Here is a 21,311-nt window from a genome sequence, read left to right as displayed (position 1 = left end):
GTTGATACGTGATCTGGAAATTAAAGCGAGCAAAGAAGAGTGACCACCGAGCCTGACGAGCATTGAGTCTTTTGGCATTCTGCAGATATTGGAGATTTTTGTGGTCGGTGACAACAGTGAATGGGAACTGAGCTCCCTCTAGCCAGTGCCGCCACTCCTCAAGGGCGAGTTTAATGGCCAACAACTCTCGGTCTCCGATTCCATAATTGCATTCGGCAGGAGAGAGTTTCTTAGAGAAGTACGCACACGGATGGAGTGAGCAAGGTTCACCAGACCTTTGGGATAGCACGGCTCCAATGCCGTGATTGGCCGCATCCACCTCTACGACGAACGGTTTGGACGGGTCAGGATGTCGAAGAATGGGCGCTGAGGTGAAGAGGTGCTTAAGATGGCTGAAGGCTTCTCGAGCTTGGGGTGTCCAGCGCAGCCGGCGCTGACCTCCTTTTAGGAGGGATGTTAGAGGAGCAGAGTGCAGGCTGTAGTTCTTGATAAAGCGCCGATAGAAATTGGCAAAGCCAAGGAAACGCTGGAGTTCTTTCACCGTTGTGGGCTCCGCCCAGTTGGTCACAGCATCTACTTTGGCTGACTCCATCTGAACTCCCTCCACAGAGATCACGTATCCGAGGAAGGAGACGGTAGTGCAGTGAAACTCACACTTCTCAGCTTTTAGGTAGAGGTGGTGGTCTCGGAGTCGTTGTAAGACGTGGCGGACATGGGTTTGGTGTTCTTCTATGTTCCGGGAGTAGATCAGGATATCGTCTATGTAGACTATGACGAATTGGTGGAGATAATCGCGGAATATTTCGTTCATGAAACTCTGGAAGATGGATGGACTGTTAGCAAGCCCATAGGGCATAACCTGATATTCGTAGTGCCCGGCAGGGGTGATGAAAGCAGTCTTCCACTCGTCTCCCTCTCGGATACGGATCAGATTGTAGGCACTGCGGAGGTCGAGTTTGGTGAACACCTTGGCTTCACGCAGTTCCTCCAGAGCCGCCGGAACGAGTGGTAATGGGTAGGCGAACTTGACGGTGGCGTCATTTAGCACTCGATAGTCGATGCATGGTCGAAGTCCGCCATCCTTTTTGGGGACGAAGAAGAAACTGGATGCAGCTGGAGATGTGGATGGTCTGATGAACCCCTGATCGAGAGCCTCCTGGATGTATTCCTCCATCGCCACCTGCTCAGGACGGGAGAGTGGATATATTTTCCCATGTGGTAGCTTGGCACCTGGCAGCAGGTCGATACAACAGTCCCAGGGCCGATGTGGTGGTAATCGGGTGGCTTGTTCCTTGCTGAACACATCGGAGTAGGAGGAGTAAAGGGCAGGTCTTCCTATGGAGGTGGAGTGCAATTGAAGGTGCGGTGGCTCGAACTGTGAACTCTGGACTGGTGAACGGTGAATGTGACTCTGGCATCCCGGATCCCATGCCTGGACCTCCCCTGTGCTCCAGTTGATTTGTGGGTTATGTTGGGCCAGCCACGGCCTACCCAGGACGACGTCAACGGTAGCGCGAGGAAGTACGAGGAGGGCCAGTTGTTCCCGGTGTCCGTGGGGCAGAACGAGTTCCAGCTCGTGTGTCCTTCTAGTTATTTTGCCTCCCCCTAACGGTGATCCTTGGATGGTAGTGATACGGTAGGTGGTCTCATTCTGGGTGATGGGTATACGGTGCTTGGTTACAAAGTGAGATGAGATGAAGTTGCTTGCGGCTCCGGAATCCACCAGGACATGGACGGAAAGATTGCGTGAGTTAATTGTTATCTGGGCTTTGATATGAGGTATGTGAGATACAGATGGGGTAATGGAAACTGTACTCACCATTGGGCGAGGCGGACGGACCGGGCAGGCGTGGATCAGGTGAGTGGCCTCGCCACAGTATAAACACAGCCGCTGCTGGATGCGGCGTCTCCGTTCGGAGGCATCTAGGCGGTAGGAGTCGGTGATCATGGGTTCCTCCTGGTTTCGTTGAGGCGAGGGCGTTCTGGCTGATGGAGAGATGGTATATGAAGCCGGGGAGGCACAAGCCGAGAGGTGCTGAGCAACATTTATAGTTTTTTTGATGAATGTCTCGAGATTGACGTTATCGTCGTAAATGACCATTTGCTTTCTGATCTGGGGCTTTAAACCTTTACGGTATGCAGCTAGCAGGGCAGTTTGGTTCCAACCACTGGTGGCGGCTAATGTCCGGAAACGGATAGTGTAGTCGTGAATTTCCGTGGCTCCCTGGCGGAGATTTAAGAGTTCATCATGGGTTGAAAGTGGAGTTAGAGCCACCCCGAACACTTCCTGGAGGTGGGTGGCGAAGGCATCGAATGAGGATAGAACCGGACTCTGGGAGTTCCAAAGAGCCTCTGCCCATTGGAGCGCTCGTCCGGTGAGGAGAGAGATTACAAAGGCGACTTTGGTGGCCTCATTGGGGAATTTACTGGTATTCGCGTTGACGAACAGTGAGCACTGCAGAATAAACCCACTGCAGCCACTCGGTTCACCCGCATAGCACGCGGGACGTGCAAGGGGCGTGCTGTTGGTGGTGGAAGCACTAGTTTCGGTGGGTGGTGAAACTGACTGTATTACTTGGCGGAGGGCAGTCACCATTTCGGTGAACGGGTCCGAAGCCGCTCCCTGAGCAGCAGCGTTAACATCCATGGGAGATATGAAGTTCTGTTTTTTGGGGCTGGAATCCTGTCACATCCACACAAGGAGAGGAGAAGACGGGTAAGTAATTTCGTGAAGCTTTATTAACATAGGACTTCAACAGGGCTGGTAAGTGTGGTCACAGACGGTGAATCTTCAAGCACAGATCAATAGGTGAGTTCAAGCACGAAGCTAGGCCAGACAACAAAGAGTCACTTCCCTTAATCGCTGTGTCTGAATCTCCACAGAGTCACAATACGGTCCACAAGGAGCAGGCAGAAGATCCACAAAGAGTGTCCATGCAATCTTGATTCCAGCCGGTGAGTGAATGAGTGAGGTGAGTATTTAAAGGTGTGGTAATTGCTGGTGCAGGTGCAGGTAATCAGTATTCAGGTGACGGTTCACGTGAGCGGTGCAGGGGAGATTGAGTGGATGGTGACTGGCAATGGTGACTGGGGCTGAGGGAACGAGCTGAGGGTGTGACAATAATATATCTACAAATGTATCTATATTTAATAAGATTTTAATACATTTGAGGTAATATATCTTTAGTTAATTTATATCTTTAATTTATTTTCCTACACCATTGGTAAACTTTTCTTGTTTTTTGCATAAACCTCTCAAAATTTGGTTAAATTTATGTTAAGAACATGATGGCAACAGAGTAAGAAAAATACACTCAATAAAATATATCCTCTAATTAGTTATATTTATTTTGTGTTAGTCCAAAAAAAATATATTTCTTTAAACTTTTTTACATTTAAAGATTGTAACTTTTGTCTGAATTCCTCCGAGAAGTGTGAAACACATTTTCCTGTTGTAAAGCTCTCTAACATGAGCCAGTGGTGATTATCCAACATCCTCTAAATGACATTTCTTTGGTTGGAGCAGCCCCACCCTATGCCACTTCCTTGCCCGATGACGTGTCCGTGCGAGTGGGTGAAGTAATCCGACTGCAGTGCCTGGCCCATGGCACTCCGCCCCTGCGATATGAGTGGACCAAGGTCAATGGCAGCTTGCCTCCTACTTCTCAGCAGCAACGAGGAGACCTCCAGATCAATCTGGCCAAAGAGAGCGATGCTGGGACATACAAGTGTGTGGCCAGCAATAAGGTTGGCAAGAGTGAAGCGCTGGCCAGAGTCTCTGTCCGATGTGAGTACTGACAGTTCAGTGAGTCAAACTCTCACAGTGATCATCAGATGAATTGTAACTAACATTCAGCTTGACCTCTGACCTCTGTGTCCTGCAGCACCCCTGTCAGTGAAAGTGTCCCCACAGGTGGAGGTGAAGGCTGTGGGCAGCGCTGTGGAGTTCACCTGTGCTGCTAAAGGAGGGTCTCACATTGAGATTGAGTGGCTGAAGGAGGGAGGATTTCTTCCACCAAATCATCACATTAAAGACGGAGTGCTCAGGTGAGTCTCATTATCTCATATCTACACTGACTATCACACAGTAAATCTATTAATAAACCTATGTATGCTATCATTCAAAAATATTTTTTTGAAAGAAGTTTCTTATGCTCACAAAGACTGCATTTATTCAATTAAAAGCATATATATTTTACTACAATTATTTATTTATAAATTGTATTTCAGTTAAACTTTGAGTTATGCTGTGTGTCCTTACTTTATATCCTTTGTTATTATCTGTGCAGGATCGAGAACCTTGAGCAAAGCAATGAGGGAATCTATACCTGCAGAGCCACAAGTCTGTTTGGACAGGCTCAGGACAGTGGCAAACTCACCATTCAAGGTCCCTTATGATGTCCAGATTGCGATTATGATTCCAAATCTTGTGTTCCTAAACTTTAAAACTAATGACTGTGCTCTTTGGCTTCGCAGCTCTACCCAAAGTGATGATCAACGTGCGCACATCAGTACAGACGGTGATGGTGGGCAGCTCAGTGGAGTTCGAGTGTCATGCGATCGGTGATCCTGAGCCCACGGTGCGCTGGAGTAAAGTGGGAGGCTCTCTTCCTGTCCATGTGGAGATAAGGGGGAACATCCTGAGGATAGTTCGTGTTGCCGAGTCAGATTCAGGACAGTACCGCTGCACCGCCACTAATAATGTTGGCTCGGAGTATAGCCAGGTGCTCCTCAATGTCCAGTGTGAGTACATACTGTAGTTAAATCTTTTGCCATTGCTTTGTATTTGTATTATGTGACACCTTAAAAAGACGCCAGGCTCTCATAATTATAACTGGCATCTAATTTCCTATAAATGATGTACTTTGTAGCCTTGCCTCAGATTTCTGAACATCCTGAGTCAGTGGAAGTAGCAGTTGGCTCTGATGCCGTCTTGTCTTGTATTGCGTCTGGATACCCAGTCCCAACCATCACATGGTCAAAGGTAACCTTAATGTTTCATGGCTAAATTTGCCCTAATTCAGGACGTCAGCATTCTGTTGATACTATTTGTTCACACAGCAGCATTTTACAGTTTTCAGTCCTGTTTAGCGTACTAAATATTCACTTCAGAAAATCAATGTCAAGCTGGTTTGTGCTCTTCTTTCAGGTGGAGAATGAGTTACCCCCTAAGTGCAGACACGATGGACATGTCCTGACAGTCCCTAGTGTCACACACTCAGATGCAGGAAAGTATGTGTGTACAGCTGCTAATAAGCAGGGCAAAGTTGAGGCCTTCACTAAACTCTTGGTTCATGGTATGTATTCAAGTCAAGTTACATATTTTCCATTGTAGGTCTTCACTGCACTGATTTCATCTGGATTGTTTGACAAGTATAGTTCTGCTTAAAAATCTACACAGGATCTAGTCAAATGTCAACATATATTTATTTAGAGCGACTTACGAAATGCTGCTTTTTAGATGTCTTACAGCTTGGAGATTTGGAAACATGCTTTTTTCATGAGCTGTTTATTCTTCTGAAGTGTTTCTGAGATGTTGTACTTGTCTCTCTAACATTCATTCATGTCCACGTGGTCTTTTAGAGAGAGTGATGCCCTATTTTACCCAGGAACCACTCTCGTACCTCACACTCTCCACTATCAAAAACCCCTACAAAGCATTCAGCATCAGTATAACCTTCAAGCCAGACAATGCTGATGGTAAGGACCCTCGAAACTTCCAGATACGTCACTGCACCCAAGCAGTTCTGAATATGCAGTTTTGACTTTGTTTATAAGTTTATGTATTTGTGTAATTATGTAGCATTTTGAAGTGGACAGTTGAAAATGAAAATTGTTGTTATTTACTCAGTCTAATTTTGTTTGAAACCTGTAGGACTTTCTTTCTTCTGTGCGACAGAAATCTGATCAGAATCTGTTTGCAGGTCTTTTCCATATTGATTGTTGCACATTGAATGGAAATCAGCTGTTTGAAGATTCTTCAAAATGTCTAATTGTTTGTTCCTCAGAGGAAAGAAAACCATATGGGTGTGAAACGTCATCAGTTGCAGTTAATGATGGCATTTTTATTCTAAGCTGAACTGTTCCTTTAGAAAAAAAATTGACAGTATTACGTGTACTATGTGGAGAGCACACTGTGTCTAAAACTGTTTCTTTTATATGTTAATGTCCTTTATGTAAACTCAATTATTCTTTTTGTTTTTTGCCCTCCTTCACATATCTTTGGTATGAAGGGCTCATTTTGTATGCCGGTGAGTCTGCTTGCTTGCCTGAGAGTGATGTTTTAATGGCATGAAGTAGTGCAGCTCAGCATCTCTCATTGGCCCCTTAGAAGGGCCCTTATGAAAATATGCAGACATGAAAATAGATTATAATGTTCATCAAGGCAACTGAGTTGGCTGCAGCATGATACTGGAAATGTTATCATGGACCAACTGAAGCTTTTACATCCCGCAGTGACAGTTTTACACTGTTTATTGTTATTATTGTTATTATTATTATTATTATTATTATTATTATTATTATTATTATTTATAAATAATAATAATAATAAACAATAATTTTAAAGAGAAGCTTTAAGAGTTCTCTGCAGTTTTCTGTCAAAATAAAAGTTTAATGGTTAAACGTTACAGCCATAAATATCAGTATTGCACTTTTACAGTTAAATGTATAATAAATACTACATTTTTATAATAGTAATCTTTTAGTTTTTTTCATATTTAGTAGTGGTAGTAATTATAACAAGAATAATTATTTATTGTTGTTATTTATTGCCATGTTATAGCATCTTAAAATTTTGACTAAATTGTGCAGCCGTACAAACAAGCACAGCAAACCAGGATTTCTATTTTAAATTGAAATCACGGTTTTATCCGAAAAATTACGTTGAACATTTTCCCCCAAAATGTACAGCCCTACCAATATATTTAAAATTTCTGTCCATAACCCATATATTGTGCATCCATACATACAAGGTTCGACAAGCTTGGTTAAAGTGACTAATCTAGAGGCATTGTTCTATACCAGTGGTTCTCAAAAAGTTTTGCTTCAGGATCTTATATTGGACATCACGCAGTGATCCAACAAGTAGCAGTCATGGCATGTGCCCATGCATGTGGCTTGTGAAATTCTGGACATGGCAGCAGATTTTCCCTCTGCATGCTGCTTTATCTTCAGCTTAAATAGAGAGAAAATGGCTTTGTGCACTGGCGAGCTTATTGTTGGCATTGGATTTACTTTTCCCTTCATGTCCAGGTATGATTCTTTATAATGGACAAATGAAGACCACTGGCGCTGATTTCATGTCTTTTGGGTTGGTGGGTGGCCGTCCTGAATTCAGGTACATTAAATGTCAATATAAAAGCAGTCTGAATCTGGATTTAACTTTGGGTTTTTAATGTGATTTTCTGAACGTGCATATTTTTTCTTCCACAGGTTTGATGTGGGCTCTGGTATGGCAAATATACGTTACCCTTTTTCCATTAAACTGGGGGAGTTTCACACTGTGAAGCTGTATAGGAATCAGACTCGAGGCTCTCTTTTTGTGGATGGAGAAGATCCTATAAATGGAACCTCACAGGTGCATATTCCTCTCTCCATAAAATGCTGATTTCTTATGCTTATTAATAAACTCTGTAAATTGCTAGCATTGTGGCTGTTAAACAATTGTAGTACACTATAACATGCTCTGTGTTGGAGCAGGGAAAATTCAATGGCCTGGACCTGAATGAGGAGCTTTTTGTGGGCGGTTATCCAAACTACAGCATGCTTGCTAAAACTGCAGGCCTCAAGACAGGGTTTGTTGGTGAGAAAACCTTGTTATTCTGTTTCATGTTAATTTTGTTGGAGAGTATCAGTTGTAGCATTATTATCAAATGTCTTTTTTTACTGTGTTTTGGTCGTTCTTCAAGGCTGTATCAAGCAGCTGATTATCCAAGGTGATGAGGTTATTTTCAAGGACCTTAATAAAAATTCCATCGGAGTTTCAAATTGTCCCACTTGCAAGGACTTCCCATGTAAGGTAATCCCCTAAAAACATAATCAAAATTGACTCTTTCAATTAGTATGAGGTGACCCCAAAAAGTATTTGGACCCTTTTGTAAGTCATATATGTGAATTTAATTCCTGAAAGAAGTGGACAAATAGACTTTGTCTGAAATACTTTTTGTCTTTAACCAGTATGCATTTTGTGTGGTTGGTCTGTGAAAATCAACCAGCTCAAAAGTCATGTGTGTGTTTCAGAATGGTGGAATATGTGAGAACTCTACAGCCAGTCTTTACAAATGCAGTTGCCAGATAGGATACACCGGAAGCAACTGTGAGCATCAGTCTTCCTCGCACTGTCACACAGGTCAGCATTTGTAAATTCAGGATTCAGGATTAGGATTTGTAAACAACAAGACTTCTGAAAGTGATTTTGTTCTTTGTTCATAATTTATTTTGCCCATAACTGCAACAGAGGCCTGTGGACAAGATGCCACCTGTATTAACCAACCCAGTGGTTTGGGCTACGTCTGCCGCTGTCACTTGGGCAAATCTGGAAACAAGTGCATGGATGGTAAACTTGAGTATATTTTCTAAGCACTTTTAGGTCGAATTTTGATATTACTATTCCTCTTTGTGACAATCCCAGGTACCCTGGTAAGAACGCCATTGTTTGATGGAGACAACTCTTATATTGCATATCCTCCTCTTACTAATATTCACGACGACCTCCGGATTGAGATGGAGTTCAAGCCCATGGGTTCAGATGGGCTGATGTTCTTCGGCGGTGGCAAAAAGATGAAAGTGGAGGACTTTGTGACGTTATCCATGGTGGACGGACACATTGAGTTCCGATATGAACTTGGTACAGGTGAGAGTTCTGATGAGTTTTTGTTAATATCTATCTATCTATCTATCTATCTATCTATCTATCTATCTATATACTGTGTGTGTGTATGTATATATATATATATATATATATATAAATATATATATATATATATATATATATATATATATAAATATATATTAGTGGTGGGCCGTTATCAGCGTTAACGTGCTACGTTAATGCGAGACTCTTATCGGGCGATAAAAAAAATATTGCTGTTAATCTATTACCAAAGTTGGGTTGGGAGCTGGGTCTATACTAAGCAAGCTATGATGACTTTCACCTTAATATTTTATATAACCGACTGGCTGAGGCTAATTTAGCTACTGGATGCTGTTATGTTAATCCAAGATAATGAAAATCACTCACTGCTCTTGACTGAATTACTTAGTTTTAAAAGTCAAACCAAAAAGTATTCAGACACCAGAAATAATTTTTGAGATATATATATATAGCAAAACTGTAATAATGTGAGAAATGTTGAAGGTGTCTGAATAAATGTAGGTTTGATTGTATATTTCATTTTTACATTGAAGACTGTCCAGTGCTATTTTACATTTAACTATTTGGTTTCTGTACCTTGACACCTACAAACTTGAAAAAAACTTAAACATTGTGAAATAGGACAAATAAATAAAAATAAACGAACATACAAATTAAACAATTTCAAACAGGGCCCACTGGTTAACCTTCACCGGGGCCCCGCTGACCCCAGCTACGGCCCTGCTCACACCTGTTCCACACATACTCCGTCTGCAGTGCGTATGCAGTCCTTGTGTGTTATGTATGTGGTGCAGCACGGACTCGATGTGCTTTCACACAGGACATGTTTGCAGTCCACTACTCGGTGCGTAAACGATTGCTGCACTGCTGCAGACGCAACGCTCCTGGAATGCAACTGGAATCCGTTAACATGGGTGCGTAAAAAAATAATGCAGTGCATACGCACTGCAGACGGAGTATGTGTGAAACAGGCGTAAGGTTATTTGCACCTTGTGCAATGTGGAATTAGTTTTTCAAGCACTTTGTGATGCATTTTGGAAACAGGAGACCACCTAGCTTGATAAACCTTATCTCAAATACTTACTGTTTGTCAGTTTTATCTGGGTAACACACATGTTCTGAATGCCGTCGGCAGAATTCCAATGAGCCACTTTAATCTAGATTAATTTCAAGATCACTGTGAGATTAATCTAGATTAATTTTTTTTTTATCTATGCGCACCTCTAATATATATATATATATATATATATATATATATATATATATATATATATATATATATATATATATATACAGTATATGTAATTACTTAAAATGTGGGACTGGCCATAGGTTAATTTTAAGTTACATTTTAAGTACTTTTTAAGAAAAGTACCTCCTCACCTGAGTGCAATGTGACCTTTCAAAAAGGAAAACCCAGAAGCTTAAAATAGTGCCCTGATTTCTACCTGTCAGAGCTAAATATGATACTTTTCCATGCTCTCAGGTCAAGCAGTTCTACGCAGTCAGGAGCCCGTGTCTCTGGGTCAGTGGCATCGCGTGGTGGCCGAACGGCTCAAAAAAGAAGGTTCCTTGAAGGTGGACCATGCACAAGAGATCACAAGGTCCTCTCCAGGCAATGCCCAGGGCCTTAATATCCATACACCCATGTATCTGGGAGGAGTGCCCAGCATGGACATCCTGCCCAAACCCGCAAATGTTAGCATGCTCTTTGATGGATGCATAGGAGAGGTGAGAATCGGCTTCACACTACGCCCACACTCATGTTTCAATATTAAATTGCTTGGTGCTGGCTTTGTTTTTCTTTACAGGTCTTCATCAATGGAAAGAAGCTGGATCTATCATACAGCTTCATAGAGAGCAGAGCCATCAGCCAGTGTAAAGATGGCAACCCATGTGACCGCAGGCCTTGTCTGCACGGAGGCACCTGTATTGCCACTGCAGAGTACGTGTACAAGTGCAACTGCTCTGGAGGATACGACGGTAAGCCGCTTAACCAACTGTCAAGTAGACATCTTGAAATATTGATATTGATATACTGATCTTTTTTTTTCTTCTAGTTTTCTTATTTTCTTTCTTGCTTGTTCTTCAGGTGACCGTTGTGAAATAGTGAGGGAGAGCTGTCGAGACTCCTCTCAGTGCAAGAACGGTGGCAGTTGTGTGGATAACCACTGTGTGTGTCCCGCTGGCTACACAGGTCGGCACTGTGAGAAAGGTTAGTTCACAACTGCTAGATGTGTAACACATTTTGTATATGATTTTTGCCCTCTGATTAGGGAATGCATTGTTGTACATTATATTGTACATATTTTGCCATGTGTTTCTGTTATATTGTACATCACTGTCAGTTCTTTCCATCCAAAGTCCACTTTACCATTAAGGAAATATTAAAAGGCAAGAATGATGGTAGTTATAATATTTAGTATTGTGCCTTTAGTCTTGGGACTTTTTCACTGTTATTGCCCACGATTAAATACATTTCATCAAACTGACACAGTTAACTTATGATCTAGATAGCTATACGAGTATAAATATGATGTTGTTTAAATGTTAGTTTGGAGAATTAAAAAAAAATATTCTAATTTAAGACCATTTTAAGCTAGCCCAATCTCTAGTGTTCTATTTTAGTGTTATTTTTTTTATAATTTATTTGCTATTACAGAATTTCTGAATATTTTCATTTAGTTTTTTTCCCCTTTATTATTAATAATATAATAAAAATTATTATTATTCTGTTTATTTTAATTTAGTAATGTTATGTGTTTTTGTCATTTTATTAGTTTAAAAAATATATTAAGCTTTATTTCTATTGTAGTTTGTGGTTTTAGTGTTTTTACTTTAACCTCAACTTACTTCATTTGACTTACAGTAGATGTCAAGGCAACAATTGTAATTTCCATTAAAGTTTTTTTAAGTTTAATTTTCGTTTTGGATTTCATCTAATATTTAGATTTTAATATTTTTTCAATTAACAAAAACTATTTGTAATAGTCCTATACATCTATTTTACATTACATGATTAAATAATGTCATTTAATATGTACGGTGATAAACATACATAATTAAAGCCAATATGTGAGCAATGTAACCTTTAATTGCTTTATTGTTCTTCCCGATAATGTTATTGGTCTCTTTAGAAACCGTTTGCTTCATTTGTCAGTTTAGAAATTCATTCTCTATGGGAGTAAAGGTATTTCTCTATGGTTTTATAGCATTAAACAGAAGCACAGCTATAAGTGATTCATCATAAAGCACTATAGGGAAATAATTGAAGGTTCTCCATAACGAAGCATGGTGACATCAGTCAGGCTGCCTAACGTCATCCAGCAGTAGCGTGTTGGCCGCTGAAAGAGGCCATGTGTGTATGAATCTGACCCCTGCACTCTCATGGCTATCCCACACACACAGGGCAGGAGTCCAGCTTCACCGAGGCACCGTGGAATTTGGAGGGTAATTGGGGAAATGGTACAGTATGAATACAGTCGGCCTGATACGCTCGTCACTAACCAGGGGAGAGCGTCCTCCTCAGGGCCCATCAGCCCATCTAACACCACAAATAAAACAACGACAACAAACGGCCTCAGTGGGGGACAAGAAGCCAGAAAATGAAACATTTTAGGGGTCTGTTTACAGAGCTCTTTTTATCAACATCAGAGGCAAAATCAAGCACATTTCTGATCATTTTGATAAATGCTTAAATTTTTTTTATTATTAAAATAATTTATTTTTAAAGTTTTTAGTATAAATCTAAATAAAGTGAGGTTCATTCTTTAAACAGTTTGTCAGTAAGGTATATATTTGCTTATTATCTACATCTTATCATATGCAGTTATGCAAATTAGCTGTTTTAAGGATGTTATTATATTTGATTTAAAAATCTATAAAATATTAAGACAATTATTTTTGTAGTATTTTTAAACTACCATTCAAAAGTTAGAGATCAGTAAAAAAAAAATGTATGAAAAAAAATTGTTTAAAAAAAATTATGTTCTTTTGAAAGTCCTCTTCATCAGTTTCTGCAAAAAATATTAAGCAGCACAGCTGTTTTCGACAGTGAAAATAATAAGAAGTTTCTTGAACACCAAAGAATTAAAATGATTTCTGAAGGATCATGTGACACTGAAGACCGAAGGAATGACTGCAAAAAAATTCAGCTTAGAAAAATGTATCAAAAAAGAAATAATTATTTCAACTTTTAATATTTTAACCCATTGTTGTTGTTTTTTAAAATACAGTATCTTTAGTGAAATTAAAAAAAAAAAAAAATCTTACCCATCCCTAACATTTGGCCAATAGTGTATGTGTAATGATTCAATGATGTCATCTTATAGGTGCTTGATGTCCCTGAAAGCTTTCATAAACAAAATCAAAACAATGTAAAACAGTTAATTGAGACTGAGGTTTTGTAAACAGATCCCTGCTCTCTGCACTCAGTTGGTTACTTCACTGTGTCCACTGTGAAGTTTTAAATGTAACGTTGAGGGGGAATTTTATGTCTTCACTGTTAAAACGCCGAAAGTTTATGCTAGTTTTTGGTACAGTTGTTGTGGGTAATATTAAAATTGTGAGTTTTGCAACACTGTGACATTTTCCTAAGGCGAACATACATAGAATTCCCCTTTAGCATCTCCTGAGGCGTCTTGTCCGGTCAACTTCTCGTTGCAGTTTCAGTTCGTCATGTCTTTCTCATTAAATCCTTGTTTCTCTTTGTTACGAAACCAACAACCAACCTATTTTCCACACTTTCAGCTACGGTGACGTCTGTCAACATGATGTCCTCACACTGTGAACAAACATGTTTTTAGTCACTAACCTCTGAATGTCCGTAAGGTCAGAAACACTGAGCATGAAGCACTTCTTGGTCAGCACTCATTTGCCTGAGGGTTCTCCGGTTATTACATGGTTTTCGAGAATGCTTTGTGAGGAATGCATATTGTTGTTTTGTTGGTGGCTCTTGATGATTGTATGTTCCCAATGAATCCTGCTATTTGGAATCTAGCATTTATAACTTATAAATAGTAATTCATCAGATCAGATGTGATTCAATGTGGTCGGGCTCGGTTCTGTTCATTGACTGCTCATTCTGTTATTTGGTGGAGCTCCACAGGGTGGTAGTATAACCCAGAGTTGTCACCTGGGGTTTATTTTTTATTTTTATTTTTGGTTTCTTTGTTCCAGACTCTCCTATTGAATATTCTGCATATTTCCATGACAATGGATATCTGGCTCTTCCAAAGCCTATGTTCCCACGAAGGTGAGGGCCCTTAATATGTGAAACTGTTGATGAACTGTGTTCGGTGACTTAATTATCCATTTAAATGAGTGCGGTCAAATTCAGCAGTTTTTACCACAGAAAATAATTTTGCTTGTAAAAACAAATTATATATATATATAAAATGTATGCATTTAGCAGAAGCTTTTATCCAAAGCAACTTAAAGTGCATTCAGGTTATCAATTTTTACCTATCATGTGTTCCCAGGGAATCGAACCCCTAACCTTGATATTCATTGCTCTACCAATTGAGCTACAGGAACACTTTATATATATAAAGTTTTTTGAGTGTTGTCAAGCAGTATTGATGGTTTGTTTTGTTTTAGTGCTCCTGACTTTCCAGAGACCATTGAGTTAGAGATCAACACTGCCTCTAAAGACGGCCTCGTCCTGTGGCAGGGAGTGGTATGTTTGTACACATGAGCCCTCTACTGGATCTCAAGGCACATACATATATTTATTTTTATTTACTCATAAAAATACAACTTTTTTTTAATTGAAAACATTTAAAAGTTACAATTTTAGGTAAAAGTATTTGTCCAGTCCAGTCTTTGTCAAAAGTCCAGTTCTTCTTTGTTAATTTTGGACCCTGCATACACTCACATTCTAATACATTATGCACCGTGTCGTTTACATTTAAATTCAGCCTCATTTCACTAAACTGAGTAAAATGAGTTTGCTTGGAGCAGTTTTGGAATATGCTTTTGTCCTTCACTTCTAAATCACATTTTAATGGCTGCATTGCATGTCTGCCTGACTAACTCACCTTCATCCTCCTCAGGAGCCTGCAGGCGCTCTTAGCCTCCGTAAGAAGCATGCTAGTATAAAGGTATTCACTCTTCAAAAGCAGTCAGACATAGGACTATGTCTGCATTACCATGAACGTATCTCCTTAGAATATATATGCAAAATGTCTTTGAGCATTACAGCACTTGCACAGATACATTTAAACATGTTGAAAACAGCTCTTATATTTACTTTTGATTAGGCAAATGCCTTTTCTTTCTCACTTACAGTGCACTAACTGGCCGAACAGACGCTCAAGAGTAGAATTATATTAGAAAAGCATTTGATAAATAACTAGTTTATTCAGTGGCTGTAAGTGAACAGGCTCAGGAATTTTCAATGGGTAAAAAAATTAAAATAATTTTCACCTCATTTATTGTTTGCATGTGTTAGTGTCATTTCAAAGTTGCTCTTTATTTATGACAGTAGTGCCCAACCCTACTCCTGGAGCAAATTCTATTGTTCCCATTCAAAGTCCAGGCTCCAGGAACAGGGTTGAGAACCACCGATTTACTGTATGACATAATTAGCCTTATGTTTGCATCACCACCACCAGTTCAGTCAACGCACCTGTGTTACTGCAAGTTAATCATGTTTGCATTTTTCACAAATCTGAAAGTGTGCTTTTTTTGTGGAAATGATTGACTGTTAACCTCAAACCAAACATAGGACACAGATATGTTTATCAAAAACATATTTTGTTAGTTAATAACTTCTCCTGTTGTGGATTGAAATTTAGTAGATTGTAATACATCTGATGTGTTTAAAACCAACTTGTATGGTACATGTCTCACATATCTTAGTCTTCACAACAAATATGGAATTTGTGCTTGTGTAAATTAAAAGTGCCATTAAATTTAATCATTAATCCAGCCTACTTTATACACCATGCTATGGAAATGAAGACTTTTTTTTCTTTTGACTGTTTTACACTGTGCTGTTTGATATTGTAGTAACTAATATTAAACACAAGAGAAACATTATTCCTAGAGACGACATCATCAATATACACTGCTGTATAAATGTTTGGCTCCAGAAGCCTGTGGCTTTAGCTTGAGGTTTACATCCATATTCCCTCCCAATGACTAAGAGACTGACTTTAATATTCCACTGAAAATACTTTCCAGGAACTGGGAAGTCAAGGAAAGGGGAAGGACTTCATAAGTATTGGTTTACAGAATGGACATATTGTGTTTAGGTGAGTAATTGAGCACATTCTAATATTAACAATTCACATGTATGGCGAAAATGTCTAATATGATATAATGACAGTATAATAACCTATTTTTTTAAATATCCCAAAGATCTCATGACTTTTGTTACTAGGGTTCTCTGCTGCTGCCACTATGTTTCAGTTTCTTTCTGGTCTAGATCAGTCATAATGTTATAATGTGCTCTGTTCCTCTGATAGTTACCAGCTGGGCAGTGGAGAGGCTCAGATTCAATCCAGTAAGCCTGTCAATGATGGACGGTGGCACATAATCACTGCAGTCCGGTAATGCTCCTAACCTCTCCAAACCGTCATACAATGAATAATAAAAAAATAATAGTGAGTTCTTTCTGTGTGTTGATCAGAACGGGTAAGCAGGGCTACCTTCAGATCGATGGAGGATCTGTCCAACATGGGCAATCTCAAGGCAAAAGCATCATGGTGAACACCAAGGGTAATATATACCTGGGTAAGTAATATTACACTGGTATTTGTTCCTTATACTGATCAGATTGTTGTGTCTCGAAGAAATGACTTTTTCCTCGTAAAAAGAAAATGATAAACACATGAATCTGAAGTAAGATTGTTTTTATCTGAACTGTAGGTGGAGCTCCAGACATGAAAGCATTGACCGGTGGAAAGTACTCATCAGGTATCACAGGCTGTTTGAAGAACCTCTCACTGATGAACGCTCGTCCGGGAGAACATCCAGCGCGACCTATCGACCTGCAGGTCCACACAGAGGAGGGCATCAACGTGGAGCGCTGCTTAACATAGACGCAGTACTAAAACACTAGCAGAGACTATAGAAAAATACACACACTGAGGAACATGCATCTCTCAGACGCTTACAGGACAAACTACAGTCACACTTACACAGAGATATAGACTAATATGTGTTTCTTGGTGCTTCACCGCAACCAGAAAAACACACAGGAAAGGATTCTTTGCTCTGTGCTGCATTAAACCAAAAAGAAAAAGAGAAAGACAAATTAATGATATTAACAAGTCTTCAGTATTTCAGTGTTTTATGCTCAATCAAGGAACTACAGTATTAACACAGAAGCTCTGTTTACGTACTCCGAACAGTAGCTTTTTACCCATGAGAAAAAGATGACAAAAATGGTTTAAAAAATAAACACGATGAGCCTTCTATGGTGGGTCAGATCCTATGGAATCGGAGATTTTTTACAGCACTGAATTTTTATTTATAAGCTTATTAATCTATAAATATTATATATGTGGGGGAAATACAAGCTAACAATAACCTGCTCGTTTGTGTTGCTAGCAGTGATTCTAGGCTCTAACAATGCGTGTCTGAGGTTTAGTGCCCAAGCTGTGTTTATACTTGAAGATTCTGCTGCCTTCTTTTACTCTGTTTGAGGGCCGGTGGGGGCGAGCATGCTAAGGAAAGGGTCTCTGTGAGGTCACAGCACAGAAGACATCCAGACACATCTCAGGTGAAGATTGTTGCAAGAAAATACAAGTTGGGAGAACATATATACAGTGTTGACTGCATACATTAGAAATGACATACCTTCCATGCTTGGAAACGTTGTGTCTGCTAAATGTGTCTGGTAATATAAAAAAAAATATGGTGCTAAATTCAGACATGATAAAGGCAACAAAACAAGCACATATTCATAGTTTCAGTTTCTTATAATATTCACCTCTCCGAATGGGTCTTATTTGTTGTAAGTAATAAAAGCTGTAGCTTTACAGTAAAATGAAAAACTGTTTACTAATTACAATATTTTGTTTATATTTTTTTTATTAAAAGAATTAAAATTATTACAATTCTCATAGTAGATGACAAATGTTGCATAAAAGACTGCAGCAGTTTTAAATGTTTAGAAAGTCTTTATTTTTTCAGTCTTATCCGTTTTCCACAGTTTTGCTGTTTACAACCACACTAACATATTATTTTATGATAGATTTGTATGAATGGTTAAGTGAGGTGTCTTTTTTTTCATTACGTTCATAGTCTTACACAGTGTATATTGAAAAAAAAGAGGAAATGTACGTTAGCTTCAAGAGCCTCCAGAGGGTTAATGGAGAAATCAGTCTCAATCTCAGTCAGAGTGTACAGGAAGTTGTTTTTTCTGGCTGCTCTCATTGCATAGAAAAATGAATGTGAGTACAGAGGAAATTGAGTAGAAGGTCTACAGAGAAAATACAGCCTAGTTAAACCCCTCTTTTATCAGTGCTGTGACTTGGAGCTCTAATGAACATGCTCGCCCACATGGGCCAGACAGGGGTCAAAGGTCACTTTGGCCTCTTGTATCTTTTTCACCATTTTATGACTAAGGCTTGTCTGTTAATATTCTTTTTAAAAAGGAGCATTACTACTTAAATAAAGTTGCTTTACTTTTATTATTATTTGGTTCTGTCTTTTGTCATCACTGACTTCCAAGCCTGAAATGGCTTTAAAACATGGTCACACAAGCTGGTGGTTTTTCTTTTGCTAATTTGTAATGTGTAGTTCTGTAACAAGGAGTCAGAGGCGTTCAAATTCATGTGCAGAATTATATTAAGAGAATGGTCATACAGGAAGATATCAGGAATGGCGTCAGGTGTGTTAGGGATATCCAGAATCATTAACGGCAACAAGCAGAGATCGGGGCAGGCAGCAGAGAATCAGAGTCGGTTTAAACAATCCAAGATAATACACAGTAAGAACAAACACAAGGGAATATGCTCGGAAATGCTACACTTCGCAGTGAGTGAGAGTGAGTTTGCTGCTTTTATGTGTGTGTAAATGAGGTGCAGGTGTGGCAAGGTGATTGTGATGCAGTGACTCATGGGGAATGTAGTTCGGGTGTGGTGCAACAGTATGAGAGGTGCCAGTGTCCAAGAGACATCTGGGGCATGTTCAAGTTCAAAACGGTGTGCAACATTTTGCTACGGTTTCCGGGTTGAATGTCATGTTTCCTGGAAATGGCGTGCACCGGTGTGCAACGCGGTTTGAGATGTGTTTTCTCTTGTTTGGTGGGTGTGTCAGAACTGCAGTCCAATCAGCAGCAACATGTATATAAAGCACGCGGTATTAAAGTGAACTCGCACAATGGCTTCAAGGAAAATAATGTACAAATGTGTTCGTTGCAGCCGGGTATACACAACAACTGAGGATATTAGAATGGATATTATGTTTGTCGTAAGTTTTATTGTAAAAATATAGGATATAAACATAATGATGTTTATATTTTTAGCTTCATTGCAAGTGTATGACATTTGGTATAGAAATAAACAATGGTAATTAAGTGCTTTTCCTAAAAATGAGAAAGAAAATACAGGGTATTAAAACCGTCTGAACTACAAATAAAGTCAGTATGTGAGGCTAAATAGATGGCTCTGAAAATTCTTCACAAAGAACACAAAGAATGGCCTTCTCAGCTGCCATAGTTGCAACTCTTGCATCATCAGAAGTGTGTTCAACGCATTACCATTTCTGTTTAAAAAACATTGTGCAACGTTTTGTCGGGGCTGAACGCAGCCCTGGTGGTTGATGGGTGGAATGGTCCTGAGTGGAGTGCCCTCTACTGAAGTTCATGAACACTTTAATGATCGTGACAAGTCATACTGCACCATTCAATCTGTGTGTTTATGTTTACATTTTGATATTGAGGTCAAAGATTACAGAGGAATCCAGTTCTGTTCTGATAGCTTACAATAATCTCAATGACTCAATCAACATACATGATATGTGTTCAGTTTTTGGCAGGCTGGAACCAAAAGCCTCTTAAAGGGGTCATATCACTTTGCTAAAAGAACACATTATTTTCCACTTAATGTACATTAACGTTGCTCCTCTATGCCTCGCCTTTCTGAAACGGGCAAATTTTACAAATTTAAGCTAATTGTTCTGACAAGTGTGGTGATTGAAGATATGCTGATTAGCCAGATATCCAGTGCATTGTGATTGGCCGAATTCCTCAAGCGTGTGAAGGAAATATTACACCACTTAACATACTGTGTTGCTGAGTACCCGGCACGACAAGACAAAACCAATGAAACCCAATACAAATGAGGCATTTGTAGCATCCAGTGGGCACATAATTACTGATTAAAATTACTTATACATTCTTTTTTTACATATTGCGTTGCAAATTTGGAATTGCCCCACTTTATAGAAGCAGACGCCAGCAATTGTAGGCCACTCCTCCAGGAAACAGTCCTCGTCCTCTGTAAAATGCTCTGCACACATTTAGGTTGAAGTGTTTTGGAACAGTGTTATAAATACAACTTAACCACTGATTTCTAGTTGTGTCCTCTTTTGGAAGTTCAAACAAAGTAGTTTCACTTCAACAACAAAACACACAGCGTCTCCAGAACATGGCAGCGGCGGCAACAGCGAGAATAAAAGATGTGCCTTCTTTCTTTGCGTGAACATTCGGATGGTGTTATCCAAGTCTTCCCACACCCTGACGTATACATGTGGGGACGTGTTAGAATGAGCCATTTTAGGAGGGCATGGTTTTCTACTAACTTTTATAAAGAATATCTCTTTGGATTTGGTACTTTAGTCTTTGCAAATTTACAAATCTTATTCATGCACCAAGAGCTTGTAACACTACAAAGAGAAAGGAAAAATTGAAATCACATCATATGACCCCTTTAAAAAGTGGCTTTTCATGTCAATTCAACCCAGATGGCTGTAGGAGTATTCTTGAAAGATGAGTAAAAAGATTCTAATTTAAACATCTCTCTGATGTTATTTATTGATGCTCATTGTTTTCATCTAGTTGCATCAAGTCGTTAAGAGTTCATGTTAAATTTCGATTTAGGATTAAACTATAAAAAATTATTTTCCATCCTTGTAAATAAAACAGATACTCGTTAATTGTTAAAAAAGTAGGTTTTACAAGAAAATGTTACTTATACGTATTTTAAGTAAATAATTTTTTTTTTCTGCTTCAAAACATAACAGTTCAGTGTATTACTAATACTTATTTCTTTGCACTTAAAGAAATAGTTTACCCAAAAATGAAAATGTGCTGAAAATTTAATAAGATGTAGATGAGTTTGTGTCTTCATCTGAACAGATTTGGAGAAATTTACCATTACCTCACTTGCTGACCAACAGATCCTCTGCAGTGAATGGGTGCCGTCAGAATAAGAGACCAAACAGCTGATAAAAGCTTCATTGTAATCCACACAACTCCTGTCCC

The 21,311-nt window shown here is 39.4% G+C and overlaps 1 protein-coding gene across 7 annotated transcripts in view; it reads left to right on the top strand.

Annotated features, from left to right (window-relative positions):
- Positions 1–18,519, top strand: part of LOC127944213 (basement membrane-specific heparan sulfate proteoglycan core protein) — a 96,155-nt gene extending 77,636 nt beyond the window's left edge. For 4 of the 7 annotated variants that reach the window (XM_052540061.1, XM_052540060.1, XM_052540062.1 and 1 more), the window contains 26 exons: positions 3,527–3,787; positions 3,885–4,047; positions 4,290–4,387; positions 4,477–4,743; positions 4,872–4,984; positions 5,150–5,297; positions 5,584–5,700; positions 6,234–6,251; positions 7,255–7,339; positions 7,435–7,579; positions 7,702–7,804; positions 7,911–8,020; positions 8,242–8,350; positions 8,459–8,557; positions 8,633–8,854; positions 10,362–10,606; positions 10,687–10,858; positions 10,968–11,090; positions 12,284–12,340; positions 14,054–14,129; positions 14,474–14,552; positions 14,929–14,976; positions 16,061–16,131; positions 16,345–16,428; positions 16,509–16,612; positions 16,748–18,519. In XM_052540061.1, coding sequence (XP_052396021.1) covers positions 3,527–3,787; positions 3,885–4,047; positions 4,290–4,387; positions 4,477–4,743; positions 4,872–4,984; positions 5,150–5,297; positions 5,584–5,700; positions 6,234–6,251; positions 7,255–7,339; positions 7,435–7,579; positions 7,702–7,804; positions 7,911–8,020; positions 8,242–8,350; positions 8,459–8,557; positions 8,633–8,854; positions 10,362–10,606; positions 10,687–10,858; positions 10,968–11,090; positions 12,284–12,340; positions 14,054–14,129; positions 14,474–14,552; positions 14,929–14,976; positions 16,061–16,131; positions 16,345–16,428; positions 16,509–16,612; positions 16,748–16,920 — 3,290 coding nt within the window. In that variant the 3' untranslated portion in view covers positions 16,921–18,519. The remainder of the gene's footprint in view (positions 1–3,526; positions 3,788–3,884; positions 4,048–4,289; positions 4,388–4,476; positions 4,744–4,871; positions 4,985–5,149; positions 5,298–5,583; positions 5,701–6,233; positions 6,252–7,254; positions 7,340–7,434; positions 7,580–7,701; positions 7,805–7,910; positions 8,021–8,241; positions 8,351–8,458; positions 8,558–8,632; positions 8,855–10,361; positions 10,607–10,686; positions 10,859–10,967; positions 11,091–12,283; positions 12,341–14,053; positions 14,130–14,473; positions 14,553–14,928; positions 14,977–16,060; positions 16,132–16,344; positions 16,429–16,508; positions 16,613–16,747) is intronic. The other 3 variants (XM_052540063.1, XM_052540066.1, XM_052540065.1) reach the window with 3 other exon arrangements.
- Positions 18,520–21,311: the final 2,792 nt, after the last annotated feature.

This window comes from Carassius gibelio, chromosome A23, assembly GCF_023724105.1.
Source record: "Carassius gibelio isolate Cgi1373 ecotype wild population from Czech Republic chromosome A23, carGib1.2-hapl.c, whole genome shotgun sequence".
NCBI lineage: Eukaryota > Metazoa > Chordata > Actinopteri > Cypriniformes > Cyprinidae > Carassius > Carassius gibelio.
This window is presented reverse-complemented; position numbering and strand designations above follow the sequence as displayed.